Source organism: Fringilla coelebs (genome assembly GCF_963513975.1).
Source record: "Fringilla coelebs genome assembly, chromosome: 2".
Lineage (NCBI taxonomy): Eukaryota > Metazoa > Chordata > Aves > Passeriformes > Fringillidae > Fringilla > Fringilla coelebs.
In genome coordinates this window covers 39,573,117-39,589,192 of record NC_140029.1, presented here as the reverse complement: position 1 = coordinate 39,589,192, position 16,076 = coordinate 39,573,117, and the positions used below count along the sequence as shown (strand labels likewise).

The 16,076-nt window shown below is 44.7% G+C and overlaps 1 protein-coding gene across 3 annotated transcripts in view; it reads left to right on the top strand.

The window, feature by feature from the left end:
• CLYBL (citramalyl-CoA lyase) overlaps positions 1–12,644 on the top strand; it is a 164,933-nt gene extending 152,289 nt beyond the window's left edge. Inside the window, exons 8-9 of one of the 3 annotated variants that reach the window (XM_084200955.1) lie at positions 11,992–12,091; positions 12,220–12,644. In XM_084200955.1, coding sequence (XP_084057081.1) covers positions 11,992–12,087 — 96 coding nt within the window. In that variant the 3' untranslated portion in view covers positions 12,088–12,091; positions 12,220–12,644. Of the gene's footprint in view, positions 1–11,991; positions 12,092–12,219 lie in introns of those variants that run through there. The other 2 variants (XM_084200954.1, XM_084200956.1) reach the window with 2 other exon arrangements.
• Positions 12,645–16,076: the final 3,432 nt, after the last annotated feature.

Below are 16,076 nucleotides of genomic sequence, written 5' to 3'. Positions count from 1 at the left end.
TAAAATATTCATCCTAAAGAAAGCAGGTATAGCCGTTGCAAAGTCTAAGATAGATGTCAGAGTGGTCAAAAATAAAAAAAAAAAAGAAGGGTGGTAAACCTAATTCCAGTAGTCTAAAGGACAGTTTCTGTTAGAAATTGCCAAACCATTTTTACTACATTAAACAGGGCAGTGATCTTATAAATACAGATAAACAGAATCTGAGGGAGTCGAGTTAGCAGGAGAAGTTACTAGCCTATTTTAAGGAAAAGATCTGATTTCTAACAATGAGGACATAACAGTCTTTACTATTTAGGTAACTCCTGAGTTTACATTACTAGTACACTGGACATAGGACTGTATCTCTTCTATAAGTGGATAGTGTTTATATATGACAAAAATGTAAGACATTGAAAATGCATTTTTAAGCCATTCAGTGTGTAAATACATCAGGCACACTATCATTATTGGAATTGAATCTTACCAAATTGCCTTACTTTTAAATAAAATTCAAATATAAGGAAAAGTAGAAGAATAAAATAAAAGGTTGATTACACATTTATCTCACATACTAATTTACAAATGCTTTCAAAGCACCCACGTATTAAACTAAGGAATAACTGAATGCTGCTGCTAAGGTCACCTGTCAGGTAAGGATTATTTAGAGTTAAGGCAAGTATATCACAAATCCAAGTTGTAATATGGGTTGAATATTTAAATCCCATAGAGCAAATCAAAATAAATATTTGTACACGCCACATACAAATGCACAGATTGCTCCTAAAGAAGACCTTTAGCATATGTTTCTTGCATTATATTCTGTGCCATTGTATATCATGTTCCCAGCAGCTGAAGAATAATATATATGAACTCCAGTGATTTGGCAAACTATACAGTTTCATTTATGGCCCTTTCCAGGATTATGAGAAATCTTAGGAATGCATTTATTTACACAGCATCAACCCAACAAAGGAATGGAAATTTCCAGCAGTGGCTCTCTTATAATGCTCTTTGTTTAGGAAAAGCTACCCCAAGCCACCGTATCTTAGAGACGATGCGCCCTCGTGCTTCGGCCAGCTCCAGCTCCCACCGCCTTACAGGGAGGTCTGCCCCAACTTTCTTCCCCCTCCTGGCTGTGCCATGGACCCCAGGAGGGCTCCCCAGCCAAGTGGGATCCACCCTGTCTCAATCCAGCCCGTGGCTGCTAGGAAAGTGGGACCATCTCCAAGGGATGCCTCTTGGAAGGGATGCATGGGAGCATCCCTCTGGCACCGGGCTGTACCCAACCCTATCAGTCCCCAGGGATTATATTGCACTTTACAGGGCATTATATCTCGGGGCTTTATGGAGAGCTGGGAGGGAGGGAGCAGCCCAGGCCCGCAGTCCCCTTGCTCAGGACAGACTGCTGAGTTTTGAGGTGCCACCAGCCAAGCTAGATCCCATCCCAGGGCGGCAGTGGCAGCACAGGGTGCCTCTGTGTGTGCAGGGCTGCAGCTCTGTCAGGGCATGTGCTGTCCTTTATGTCAGTTAGACAATGTGTGTTCTTTTCACTGCAGAGTGGGGGATTCAGGAATTTTGATAAATTTAAGGAGCACCAGCCTTAAGAAGTCTAGGCTCAGGTGCATCTCTATGCAAAGATGAAGACTGCTAGTGGGATTTAAGCATGGGCCACGGTTATGTTGTTTGTCTTTAAAAAGTGGCCAAATGAAATTTTAATGTCAAAACTGAGATCAAGGGAGCTCATATTAGCACTCAAAAATTCCCAGTACACTTTTAGTATTTGAAAAATACTTTATAAATGTGTTTTGTGTCATGGTTGAAGGCATTTCTCTTAGAAAGATCCATCTGGGGTGGATTTTGAGCCTCTACAATAGAGCAGAAGGGGCTGTATTAGCTAATTGCTTGTGCTGTACTGGTTCCTACATTGGTGCAATCAGTCCTGAGGGAGTTATGCCAGGTGGGGAGAAAAGGAGACAGATTTTACTACACGGAGCTGCAAAAGCGTCTAAGCAGGGCAGAAACTCATACAAAAACATTTTCTTGCCAGCTTCCACCCTTTCCACTCCCCAGCAGGCATTCAGTGGCTCCTAATCTGTTTTCCTCCGCTCATTAAAGACCTGTGTCCAAAACACAGAGGGAGAAGGACTCGGATGGCACGTTGCTATTTCCCGCGGGGAGAAGTTTCGCCATCAGCCGGGAGCAGGATGGATCTGTGCGCCTCCATAGCCTTTCCACCCGGAGGTAGCCCCTGGAGGGGACAGCTGCTCCTGTCCCGGGGGACACAAGCCCTGCAGAGGATGGCAGCTCTCTGGGCTGCTCCCCAGCAAGGCACGACTCCTCCATCCTTGCCGGCTCGAGGAGGTAAATGCAGGGTGAGCTGCTTTTGGAAGGGCCCTGCTGTGTCGGCACATACCCAGCGCAGGCACTGCTTTGCTACGAGCATGGAGTGGGAAGACACCCAACACTGCAGACACCTGCCCACCATCGTGCCAAAACCCGCTCTGCACCAAGCAACACACCAAGGCAACCACTCACCTCCAAAATCCCTGTTTCAAAAGCATTAACGAGTGCTCATGAGCCTCATTTCAATTTCCAAAGCAGGCTCTAACTGGAGAGGTAATGTTCTGACCAGATGGCTCTTTTTAAGCCTTACTGAGGGAATTCAGAAGCCGGTACGGCCAAAATATTGTTTCAGTTAATTTAAGTAGCAGCAGTCTTGCTGCCTTTTCACTCCTCTCTGTGCTAGCCAGCTTTTTCAGGGAGCTGGAGTGGCTGTCTGCAAAAGCTCTGCCGGTTGAAATAGGGAATCACAGTAAAAAATGGCTGTTCAATCCTATTTAGAAAATGAATCTGAAACTAGAAAGAACACAGAATACAAAAATATGGGCAATTCCATGCTTGTTGACAGAACAAGCCTCGCTATTATTATTTTCCTCAACTCCATTGTATTTTACAGCTACCTTTCCCTTCAGTATCGAATGCTGTCTGTGTACCCTGTAGTCATTTACTTTCAGATTGCATTTTCTAGTTTATATTTAACAAATCACTTCCATGACTATAAACCTCAAGTTAATTCCAAATTACTAAATGAAGGTCATCTGAGGATCCTAAAGTCTTAATATCAGCTGCTTTTCACTTTTCCATATAATAACCGTGATGCTCACTAGGGAGGAAAAATGCATGGTTGGATAGGCTGTTTGTCCAGGAAGCTGCTTTTGTGCTATAAAATAAAGATTTGCTTGGCAGCAGCAAGTGTGCTCTCTAGGATTCTTCCGTTCCCAATACAGTATAAGGCAGAGAATGAAAACCAGTGGAGAGTATTCCTGATTTCTAGAACTTTCCTCCGCTTCATTAGTTTTTTTTCCTTCCTGCTCTAGAGGAGCACACAGGAAGGCAGCAACCACAATAAGAAGGTAACGAAAGAAAATGCAAAGACAGCAATAAAAAACCCTCCTGTCTGCCTTTCATTCAGGGATCTTAAATAGATTTTTTGCTCAGGCAGAGGGAGAGACTTTGGTGGCCTGGGGAGTTTCTGGCGCTGGACCAAGCAGCATCTCCAGGCCCATCCCAGTGAAAAGGGCTGTCCCTGGTGGTTCAGGGAGCTTGGGGGATTGTAAGATGGAAAAACAGCTTGTCTGGCTCACACAGCAGGGCAGAACCCTTATATATGGGCTGGAAACAGTACTGCCAGGTGGAGAAGAAATGAAGGACCTTGTAGGTCCTTGTTCTTCATCTTTCCTGCCCCACTGTGGACTTGAAGGATCACAAAGTCCTTTCTACCTGTTGAGCTTTAGAAAGGGTTTCTTCTGTCAGAGTTCTTGCACTGCTGCTCAGGAGTTATTTGAGGCAAAAATCAATCTCTATTTCATGTGGTTGTTGCTCTTTCTTTCTTGACCTTTTGTGTCCTTCCATCTGCTCCTAGAGGCAGAAGCCTATCTCAAACAAACAGGCCTGCTTCTGGCTTTACAAACTGATTTGTGCTCTGAACTCGCTGACTACTTCTACTCCAGTGGAAGATTACACTGGCAAAAAGAAACGAAAGGTAGTGATTTCTAATGTTTTCTACATATCAGCAAAAAGGCTGCAGAAACTTAATGATGACAATACTTTGCAGAATTCCCTCCCTATGCACGCTTCAACAGATCAGAGACCCAGTGAGCGTCTCCTCTTGCCAAGAAGATATCTTTGACAAACCTCTTCAGGGATCTCGTCTTTTCCCCAAAGATTTTGTGTACAAGTGTCTTTCCACCCATAATGTTGTTAAAGAAAAGACGTGAATGTGAAAAGGTCCAGAGGAGAGGCTGTGGAAATATGTGGCCCAAAAAGCTTTGTCCATACAGCTCACTGCCTGTGAAGCCTTCAGTTTGTCATATGTGACTGCACTGTTTATTTGGGCATTTCTACCTACTGCAGAGACACCTAAAGAAAGCCAGAATTATGTGTGAGCCTGTTCTGAAGGCAGGACAGGCCTGAGCAGAGAGGGAGAGAGGCATTATCTTGTCACAGTCTGGAACATACTCTCAGTTGACCCAGATTTCCCTGAACACCTCCTAGCAGCTCACTAACCTTTGGAAGTTCATTATGAGTAGGTAGAATCATGACCCAGCTCTTTATGACAGCTCTTTGGCTACAACTTGCAGAAGAAAAAAAATTAATTAAACCTGCATTCAGCACCATCACAGCTGTTAGCTCTTGACTTCCCCAAAAATATGGTCTCAACCTTCTGTTTCAAGAGAAATCATTCCTTTGTACTGAGGACAATCACTCCTCCCCCAGGCACAGACCCAACGCCATTTGCTGTGACCAGGCTCCTCTTCTCCTTTGTTCATTACCTGTAAGCAAATCCAAGCGATCTTTTTAAGCCCCAAAGCAAAGACTTCCAAATTTCCTCTGCAGGGAGTCACTCAAACAACGTGTGTTTTCATTAATCCCAGGGGAATTATCTTCATGAATGCCATGCTTTTTAGGGGGAGCCTTTGCCATCCACCTGCTCCCTTCCCTCCTCAGAAGACCAAATCTGCCCTGCTTGCAGAACACAAAACTCTTATTGCCTTATAACAGCTAATATTGTACAGGATTAGAGGCAACGTTCTCAGACCCAAGCAGATTTTAGTGCATTTATTCCTTGCATTTTTGGTGTCTCTAAAAAGTCATAACTAAACCTTTGGGTTTCAGAAGTGGGTGAGACACTGGATTACCATGGAAAGAACTCATGTTTCTCAGATAACTGTGGATCAAAGATTTCTTGTGTCTGTGGACTTGAGGCCGTTTGTCTGTACGGGTTAGGAGGTACACAAGGTTTGCCCTGGCCAGCTGGCATCACCCCTTCTGCACATTTCCATTTGGCCTGGCATCTGCCCACGAGTGCTGACACAGGTCACCGGGGCTGGAAGGGCACTTACATAATTGCTTGTTTACACAAAGGCTGTATTCACACCAGCCTCTGGCCCGTGCTGCCCGAGCAGTGTGGGAGCTCTGTTTGACTCACGACATCTCCTAATGATGAAGGGGGTGGAGGAGAGAAGGGTGGCTGGCTTGTTGATTCCCTTATGCTCCTTTCCCCCATGTCCCAGGTGCACATCCCCTCCAAAAACAGCCCAGTAGGACAAGGGGATAACCAGACTGCCACACACTCTGCAAGGATGTGGTCTGCAAAGGAAAGTATTGCAAAAATGCTGAGAAAAGTAGTTGGAAAAAACCCAGTGCCCCAGCCCTCAGTGGGGCACTATTTCTAACTGTGTGACAGCAGAGTACTGTCCAAGGACCTCCCCTCACTTGTGAGACTGTCATACAGTCAGTAATCCCCTGAGTAGTGGAAAAGGGGTTTGGGGCAATTTCATAAGCGTCACATAATCCCTGTTTTAGACCAATACTTAATTCAAAGTTCAGCAGCAGGTGATTTCTTTGCCATATTGCAGTTTCCTGGCACATTATCTTGTCTTGCTCTTCCTTTTTTTTCACTGGCCTAACTAACTAGAGTGTCCCCCATGCCAAAGCCATACCTACTCCCAGGACCCCCTAGTACCTGCAAGCCTGCCATCTAAGTACCCTTAATAGATTCCCAGAGTAAGCTGCCTTTGAAAGAGTCAGCTGTCTCTACACAGTGACTTAGGACAGCCCATGTGTGGACACACACAACAAATTAACCTAGCAGTATTAGTTATATTCTTTCATCTGATGCAGGACAATTGGGTTTTTCTTTCTGCTGTGGACGAGCCACGTTCTTAATGTAACCTATATAAATATCTTTGAGAAAATCCTGGCAACTGTCACATGGGAGTTAAAGTTGTTGGCTACATGTATTATGAGATCAAGGCATCAAATCAAAGGTTTATCAGCAAAGGCTGCACAATGATTGAGTGGAACCACAGCAGTGGTTCCAAAAAGAGAGCACAGAGATGTCAAAACTGGTGCTTGTGCTTGGAGTCACATCTGCCAACAGACAAGGAGCTAGCACACTTTTTGGAATTTACAGAAGTTATTTGGTACTTCAAAATTTACATCCTTTCTTATTTTCATGCATACTTTTGCATACAATCTTCATATTCAGTACCAATGCAGGTGATTAATAGATTACAGTGGTCTAAGAACTGAGGGTCTGCAGTAACCCTCTTAGTGAGCTCATTGCAGTCATTGGGATGGATGTGGTTAGAGGCACAGGTAACCACATAGGGCAAATGCTGAGGAAAAAGCTGCAAGCATTGGCAGGTGCAGGAGTACATCTAATACTTCTGTATTGCCAGCCAAAGGGGACTAGCTTGTCTCGTCACTGTCCCACATGTCCCAGAACAATTATTGTTTGACTTTAATTAACTCAAGTACTTCCATACACAACTCAGAGATAATTGTGTCACAGTAGTAAGAGGTGCCTTGAATGTTCTGTATCATGATAGCTTTACCCTGCTTATTTCTCTCCTTAATCCAGCAGTACATAAAGAAATAAAATATGGTGAGGGTAAAACCCTGTGTAACATTGTGTATCACATAAAAAGGTTTCAGTACAGATGAAGAAGTATATAAAACTTTACATTCCCTGATCTTATGGAAAAACATCAGGGTACCTCACTTGCCATCCTGTCCATCCCCTGTGTAGTCAAAGTCAACACAGTTCCACATTTAACACAATTCCATTATACCCATGGTAAACACTAGCACCTGTATCATTTCTTCCCCTCTCCTGGTTCCACCAGAGAATACTGATCCCAGACAACACTGGTATAATGGACCCCAAATCCTGTCCATTTAACTTCTATAAAGGTAAAAACCAGTATTACTCTGGTTATGAAGTGTCTTACAGACACAAGCTCTTAACTACTCCCAAAAGTTTCATAAAGTAAATGTTCCCAAATACAGGAGAGACACACACAAAGAGAGGAGATCTTCCTGTTCTAGGAAACACTGCATTCATGTGTTCATCTTTTGCCATGGAAAATGACAGACCAATGTTGAGACTTTTTCTGTGACTTGATACATGTCATTTCTTATAGATAAAGGAGATCTTTAAGGATGACATATAGATAACAAGAGCCATCTTCAAGATTCATGGCAGCATGCAGCCAGGGTTGTATTCTAAGTTGTCAAAGAAGAACTCTCAATTACATGTTGAACTTTGCTAGGTCTGAGCTGTGCTAGAGTGGCTGCATTTATCTAATAGGAAGTTCATATGATACAAGCATAAAATCTGCCAGACCTGTGTGCTACAAAGTTTGGTTCTGCATCTCTTCAGTGTCTCCACAACCACTTGGAAATTTGTTGCATTTGTTATTCTTATTGCACAACTGATTTGCCCTCCTTTATCACAAGCCTGTACCTTCATGCCCTGACCTGTGAAAATGACTGTTCTCTGTCAGCTATGCCTAATGGCTTCTCTTGCCTGTGGGCTGGATCCTTGCATCACTTGGAGCTGACCATTGTCAATTTCCATTTTTCCAAGACTATCATTTGCCATTACCTCTGAGAGGAAAAAAACAACAGCAACGACAACAACAAAAGCCCCTAACAGGTGTCTATAATTTTAATTCACTTGCAGTTGTTTTCTATATTTGCTAAATCTTCTTTTTCCCATCCTCACATCACTTTAGTATATACTGACATTTGAAGTAGAGCTGTTAAAGCCTTACTCAGCCTGGCCTGCATCTTGCATAGATTGCTGTTATTTTTCAAAAATGTTACTACTGTCCAAATAGAGCTTTAAATGTCACTGTGAATAATACTTCATGCCAGAAGGAAAAACCTTGAGTCTTTCCTTGCTTGTCACTCAGTTGGGAAGGACTTTTAGATGGTCTGAATGATGACCCAAACAGGGAACACTGCCCATTCACTTTCTTCCTTGATTCCTCCTTGGTAGTCTGCCCTGACCAAGCTGTAGAGCCATCAGGCTGAGGGAGCACAGACATTTTGTATTTACAAACCCTTCTGCTGTGTTGTGCTGCCTTCACAGCTGTGCAGTGTGGACCAGCCAAAGTGCCCTTACAGCTCCCATACACTGCAGACCAACATCACCCTATTTCTCACAGGGCTTTGCCTGCAGCGCATTCTCTGTGTGGCTGCATTCAGGATGGCACTGAATAAGCACAGCACAGAATCTGTGCTGTGTAACTTTAAACAGGGGCACACAAATCTGTCTTTGGCCCACAGACCTGCCCATTCCTCAGTGGGGCTGCGCTGTCTGGTGAGTGCCACAGTTGTCCTCCATTCCCCTCCTTCTCATCCCAGCTGAGTTTTTTGCATCCAGGTACTGTCACCCCGAAGCTGTGGCCACCATCTGCAGCTCTGCCTCCTGCGTGCTCCACCTCCCCACTTCTCCATCAGCCTCTACCTGGAGGGCCTGTCTCTTCCCAAGGCAGGTCTGACACATTTGATTAGCCTGATGGCAGAGTCCCTTTACAGGTTTCTGAAAAGGCTCCCTCTGAATGATTTATATGATTGCACGGTGAGCAAGAACCACAGCCACCAAATGCAATGGATGTATATCCCAGCCTTGCTTTACCCACCTGCCATTGTTCCTGTTCATGCTGCAAGCTTCCTTAAGAGCAGGCCCTTGGTCCCACAGCAGAACTACTGGAAATCTAAGTACAGACTAGAAGTGTGAGATTGTTGAGAAAATTAGCCAAAAACAAAATTTAGATCTATGGCTAAATTAATCCCCAGATTAATGCTATCAAAGCAAATGGTGTTTATAGAAAGTCTTGTTTTCTTTATATTCATCTGAGAGAAAATCAAAAGAATGCTAGAGGCAAATTTCGTCTAGCAGAATTGGAAAAGAGAGCATGGGGACAAAGCTGTAATTACTGGTATTTCCTATCTGTTGAAACCTGTGGGTGCAAAGAGAGTCAGTGAATAGGGTATATTCAATAGCATTAAAATTAGTTTCTTTTTCTGGACTTTAGCTCAACACTGCAAATTAGCAGGAGGAAAATAAGCCTCAGAGTGAACAGGCAGAGAAGCCAACTTCATGTTACCCTTTGCTGTTAGGGAAAAAAAAAGGCAATTTTTTCCTTCAAGAATTCAAATTCCTAGCAACCCGCAGTACAGCTGCACACTGACAAGCAGGAAATGTACTGTGTTTCTCACGTGGCTCAGTGTTTGTGTGTCCATGTACACATCATTATCCTGTTTTCCTTTTAAACATGTTACTTTAACAAAGAGAGGGCAAGCATGGTGTTTAATTAACTCTTGCTTTATAAAGAAGACATTCTGGCCCAGATTCATCATGGTACAGCTTAGGTACCTGCACGGGTATCTGACTTTAGATCATTCTGTATCCAGTCAGTGGAAGAGTTGAGACCCTCCCAGCCATGGTTCGGACCACCAGAGATCAGAACTGACAATGCAAGGCACCCATCTCTTCCTGCAAACCATTGCAGGTACTTGGGATAGCTGTACTCCTACGTCAGCCTTTCACAGAACTAGGAAGGATTATTTGAGGCTTCAACGTATTTCTACTTATGACTGTCATCCCACATGCAAATTTCTTCTGTAAGCAATAGCTGTTACTGAATCAGCTTTACTCTATTTTGTTACTGAATTAGCTGTTACTGAATAGGCATTACTGAATGCCTACAGAAAAAAAGGGCAAGTAAATGATAAATGTACCTTGCAGTTTGTGATCACTGCATAGACCTGAATTATTTCAAATAAGAAATAAGTCCTATGTCACAAAATGTTTACTTAGTTCCTAATTTTTTTCACAACAGTTAATAAATTTAATCGTTTGAGACTGCATTTTCTTTAAAGTTTTAAAAGTATAACTGGAAACTACAGAGATGTACCTATAATTAGAAGTGGTATATTATTAATAGTAGTAATAATAATATTGTTGTGGGTGTTGGGGTACGGTAGGATTGATTGCTTGCTCAGTACACAAAAAAATTCAACTTGAAGCACCAACCCTTGAGTACCTGTCAGTACTATTCTCCAAACCTACCTGAAATACTGCAAATTATAGTAGGAAAATCTACTTTGAATAAAATAACCGTTTTTACTGTTATGTTTTCAATGGCTTTAATGCTGCCTGCTCTTACATACAAGAATATTGATTTGTGTTAGATTATTATTTAAGGTGGATTTTTGTCTTAATTATTCCAGAACATGATTTAGTATTGAATTAATACTGCTTCAGTTTAGCTAGATATGCCCCTGGAGCGACACATTTCCTAAATATTTTTGTAAATGGGTTATATTTTCACTTTACTTGCTGGAGTCCTCTACTTAATAATTATCAAGTCTCAAATGAAAACCAGAAAAAGGTTTGTTCTCCAGTGCATTTCTCTCACTGCTCATGCACAGACACATGTGCTGCTATGGTCCATACCTTGCTCTTGGTTAGCCTTACTCGCTGTCCAACCCAAGGCCAGCCCGTATGGATTGCAGCAGGACATTAAAAGGGTGTGCAGTGCTTCTCAGAGCCACCCTCTGCACTGCTGGGGCTCAATTCTGAGTTCTTCAGGGAAGAGATTGCACCTTTGTACTCAGATTTTTGGGGTTGTTGTTTGGGTTTGTTTTTTTTTTTTTTAATGTGTCAAACCACTGTTAGAATTGCAAATAAGATTGGGGGTTTTTTTGTCTGTTGAACTTCAGCAGTGTTTTATCTTCCAAATCCTACCTCAGAGATACATGGAGATTAAAGTATCTAAGGGAACAAGTCAGGTTTGGCACTATTTAAAGCATATGTCTTCTGTTAAAGATTTAACTATGATTCATAGTTAATTGTTTTAAACTTGTCACCATGGTACCAACAAAAAATGCTTAGAAATACAAAGTGACTTTTGATACCTGTCCTGACTCTCAGATCAGCACCGCTGAGGCACACAGAGTAGCTCTGCATCCATTTGGGGAAATTCCCCATATGTGGTGCCCAGGTGGGCTTTACCTTGGCTCCAGAGGAGATTTGGGCAATATTATTGTGCCCCCCCTCGGTTATTTCAGCTTTCATCCCAGTCCCTGGCTCTCGGCACAGGCCCAGCCTATCTTTAGCTCAGCAGACCCAATGGAGAGGTGCAGCAGCACAACCTCAGCAAGCCCCCGAGTCAAGGAAACTTCCCTCCACCTCCACAAACACCCATTGCTGTTTGCTGACAAAGGAAACTTCTGACTTTGCCCTCTGTCTGCAGGCAGTTTCCCTGCTGCCCTGTGGCACAGCCCTGGATGGATGCTGGCTGGTGATGCCAGAGGTGGGGAGCCGAGCTGCCCCCCAGGTGTGGTGTCTGCCAGCCCCTCCCCAGCCGGCACTGTTCTTGGCCCTCAGTGTTTGCCGGCTAGAGAGGCTGAAATGGACCAGCTGCACCCCGAGCTTCCCTTTTCTCTCTCTTTTCACCTCCCCTTTGGAGAGCTTGTTGCCCTTCTTTCTTTAAATGCACTTGCCCTGTCTCAATGAGTTTGTCTCCTAAAACTTCTTCAGGATTCGTGAGGGAGATGATGTTTCTTGGCAAACAGATGTGTTTGTAAAGAACAAGAAACGTCAACTACAATTTCCAAAGGTGTCTCAGGAACTTCATATTCTCTCTTTTCCAGGGAGCATTTACTTTCCGTGGGAGCATGATCGACATGCCATTACTGAAGCAGGCACAGAACATTGTTACACTTGCCACAGCCATCAAGAAAAAATGAGCTGGTAAATGAAGCTCTCGCCATGGGGCCCCAGTAGCTGTTTTAAAAGATGACTATAATACTTGGGGAGGGGGAAGGGGGTGTAAAATTAAAGACAGCAGGCTTAAACAGAAATTCATTTCCATTTTGCAGATCTGTCATAGTTTGCTTGCTGGAATTGCTAATTACTAAAACTATTCCCAACTCAAACCACTGCTCTCACTCCTGCATGGCCCATGTTCTACTCATAGCCTGCAATGAAGTTACATCACCAAGTCAGTGACATCACAGTAATTACTGCAAATGTGGGAGTATGACTTCACTAAAGGAGAAAGGCAAAACGTGTGCCCTGAGCTCTGTTGAAACAGCAGATGGAAACTAATTCAATTGTTTATATTTCTTTCTGTGCTTCTTCCTGCTCTGATGCAGAACTCCTGGCAGAAAGGAGAAAGCCTCAGATAATTACGCACCAGTTGAAATAACTGCGATGAAAATCTTTACCCTGTGTGAGCTTTGCTTTCCCCCGACACTGCCCTTCTGTAAGTGTGCAACAGCCATTAAAAATAATGCTCCAACAATGCAGGACTCTTGACTTTCTTCTCTTTTTTTTAAGCAGTCTCTATTCAGAGAGTTTCCTCCTGGAAGCGTCCAGCCCGGGAAGGGTTGGACGGCAATAAACTTGTAGTTTTTGGAGACACAATGCAGCAGAACTTGTGCATATGGTCTCGAGTCAGATTTACATCACATTAGGGATACGGCTACAGATCATGTGGGCTGTGTGGTTAACGGGCTTAGTAAAGCTGTTTTGAAGAGGTTAACCCAGCTTGTAGTAAGGGTAAATAAACATAACAACCAGGCATTGTCCTCTATTCAGCATGTACTCTTATATGGAGGGCTAAAGGGTATTGAAGCTGCAGAGGATCAACTTGTGGTTGCCAGAGGACTCCAATGAAGTTTGAAACACCAACAATCAGAGATTTTGTTTCTGTTCCTCATTAAATCATGAGCTTTTGTGCTCAGACTATGAACGACTGTTCTTTAAGAAATTAACAGAATGGGAAGTTTTAAACTATGCACCAACCTTTTCATGACCTACACAGCAGCAATGCTGCTGCACTTAGACAAACACCGCGGGGAAGGCTGTTCTGTTTATTTAAAATTGTAAATAGAAAACAGTTGTTTTTTAGTTTCATTTCTCACCGCCTCCATGGCCATTTCACGTATGGAACCACAGTGCCTTATTGCCCCCGTTTCCCAGCTCAGTGTGTTTCCCCTCCGTCTCCGAGCAGCGATTTCACTTATTTGGGATTTTTTTTGGTTTAATTAAGGAGAGAGGAAAAGGGGGGAGGAAGAACCCCACCATCCGGCCCGCGTGGGAGCCGCGAGGGAAGGGAGCGCGGGGGCGGTGGGAGCGCCTCTCCGCGGCTCCCCCGGGAACGGCGGGGACGCGGCGGGGCCCGGCGCAGGGAGCGGGAGAGCCGCTCCGCTCCGTCCCTGTCCGCCGGGGCGGCCCCGGGAGCGCGGGGCGGGCGGGGGCCGGCGGCAGAGCCCCCCGCGGCCCCTGCGCGGAGTTCGGGGATGAGCAGCCCGGGCCGACCCCCCTCTCTCCCCCTCCGCCACCCGGGTCCTGTCCGAGGCGCTGCGCCGGGGGATCCCTTACAGCGCGGGGACCTCCGGGCTAATCTGATTAATTAAAGACTACCTGCTTATACTGCAGCTCCCCCTCATCCCCGCGCGTTTCAGGACACCCTCCGTTATTAATTCCAGGCTGACTAAATTATGGGCAGCACTATTAAAACATTATCAGAACTAATGAGAAACAATTACTTAGGAGATGAGCTGGGACGAGCCGTAGCCGGGCACGCGTGTCGCTCTCCCCGCAGATTGCGTTAATAAATCATCAGGTGCACGGCAAGGCGGCGGCGGGGCCTGGCGCGGGGCACGGAGAATAAGATATATGAGATAAGGGCTGTTTGGGGTTGTTTTTTTGTTGCAAGTTGGGGTGGGTTTTTTTCTTTTTTTGGCATAATTTTTACATTTATCTCAATAGGACGCGTGTGGTGGAGATTGTTTTATTCCCTTAATACCGCGCAGGAAGAGGGAGCGGGGGGGAGGGAGGAGTAGGGTGAGGACGATTTCAAAAACTAATGTCTTCATTGTTTTACCGAAGTCTGAATGGCCGGGCGTGAGCAGCCCGCGGAAGGCAGCGCGGGGGGCGGGGGGGGCGCCCCCGGGTCCGCACCCACGGCTCGCCCGCGCTCGGCGCCTCCTCCCCCTCGGCGAACAGAAGGGATGGGAATACACTCTCCCGAGGTGTTTACGCGCCCCCTCCCTCCTCCGCAGCTGACTGCTGAAGGAACTTCGTGACCCGTACGCGGAGAAATCGAATATGCAAATATAGTGCTGGATATATTCCGATTTTTCCTTAAATTTCCCTGACACCCACCCCTCTAGCGGAAAATCCCGCTTCCTTTAAACAGTCTTAACGATTTTTGCTGTATCAAAAATAAAATCCGATTTATTTGGCTTTTCCGTTTACTTTCCGAAGCTTTCCGTGATTTTCCGGCTTTATTCTTCTCCTCTTTCTTTTTCTTTCTCTCTTTTTCTTTCCCGCCTGGTGCTAGGCAAGCAATTGATGAAACAAAACAGATTATAAGATTAGCAGCAGGATTTTGTGCATATTAATGATAGGGAAGGGCACCGAATGGGTTTGTAATTGCAGATCTTGCGCTTGGGATTGGGAACTGTAGCCCTGCTACAGCAAAGACCCCCCTGTGAGGTTTTCACATTGGAACTTAGGGGAAAAGTGAAAAAGTAATTACCAGAGCACAACACTGAAATGTTAAAGCACTTATTCTTTCTTTCAGCGTTCTGTTTTAAAGGGGGAAAACGGGCAAAATGGAAAATAAATTGCTTTCAAATAAGTAGGTTAGCACCTGAATGCTGGTGCGCATTTTCTCGGCTTTTTTTTTTTTTTCCCTGCTTCTTCTTTTTTTTTTTTTTTTCCCCGAATTCTAGCAATTATTTAGTCGGGCATTGCCGACCATCCAAGCAGCAGAAAAGGGGGAAGGGAGGGCAGGGAGACCTCGGGAACACAGGGGTACTGCGCCTGTGAGGTTTGAAGCAAATATCTCCAGGAAAACTCTTCAAGGCTGCGGTTGGATATTTAGTGGGATTTTTCTGGTGTGTTGTTTTGTTTTCTTTTCTTTTCTTGATTTTGGTTTGGCTGGAGTTTGTTTTTTTGTTTTGAAATCGGGACTTAAAAGGAAAAATATTGTTTTGGTTTTCTCTTCGACACGAACATCAAACGGTATTTTAGCAAGGGATGCATTTCACAACCACAAATCCCTTACAGGAACGGCGTATTCCTCGCAATATCGACAAGTAACCTGACACTGGATTTTAACTCTTATTAAGAGTTTCCCCTTGTTTCTTAAGCCGCTTCAACCCCCTCTGAACTTACTCTTCCTAAACTCCGGATTTTTGCGTTTTAAACCTAGTGCTCCTTCACTGACTTTTCTAATCCTTCTCTCCCGTGATTAACGGCCAGAGATGGTTTAGCTTTAATGGCACCTACTCGCGCTTATTGTTTTAATTCTGTTTTCAACGGAAAATCAATGTATCTGGTAGAAATTAGGCTTTGAAAACTTTTTTTTACGAGCCCATAAAACGGAGAATCCGCTCCTCGGGCAGTAATTCCTGATTTTGAATTGGAGGAGCGGGGGCGGGGTCGGGGGGGGAAACCAACTTTGACTGCATTTCATCCATCCCATCGCTCCAACCCTCTTCTCCCACTTTCACCTCCCTCGGGCTCAGAGCATGGCAAAGTCCCGAGGCAGGGCTAGTTTATAACAACTGTTATAAAGATTAAAAAGTGGGAAGAAGGGAATGAAAGCTCGTGCGGGCATGTCCACGATTTTCTATTTTTCCGCGTCTCTGCGGCCGGGCAGTGCGCACTCCGCGGAGGGGAGCCCCGGGGAGCAGCGCCCGGCGGGACAGGGGGGAGCGCT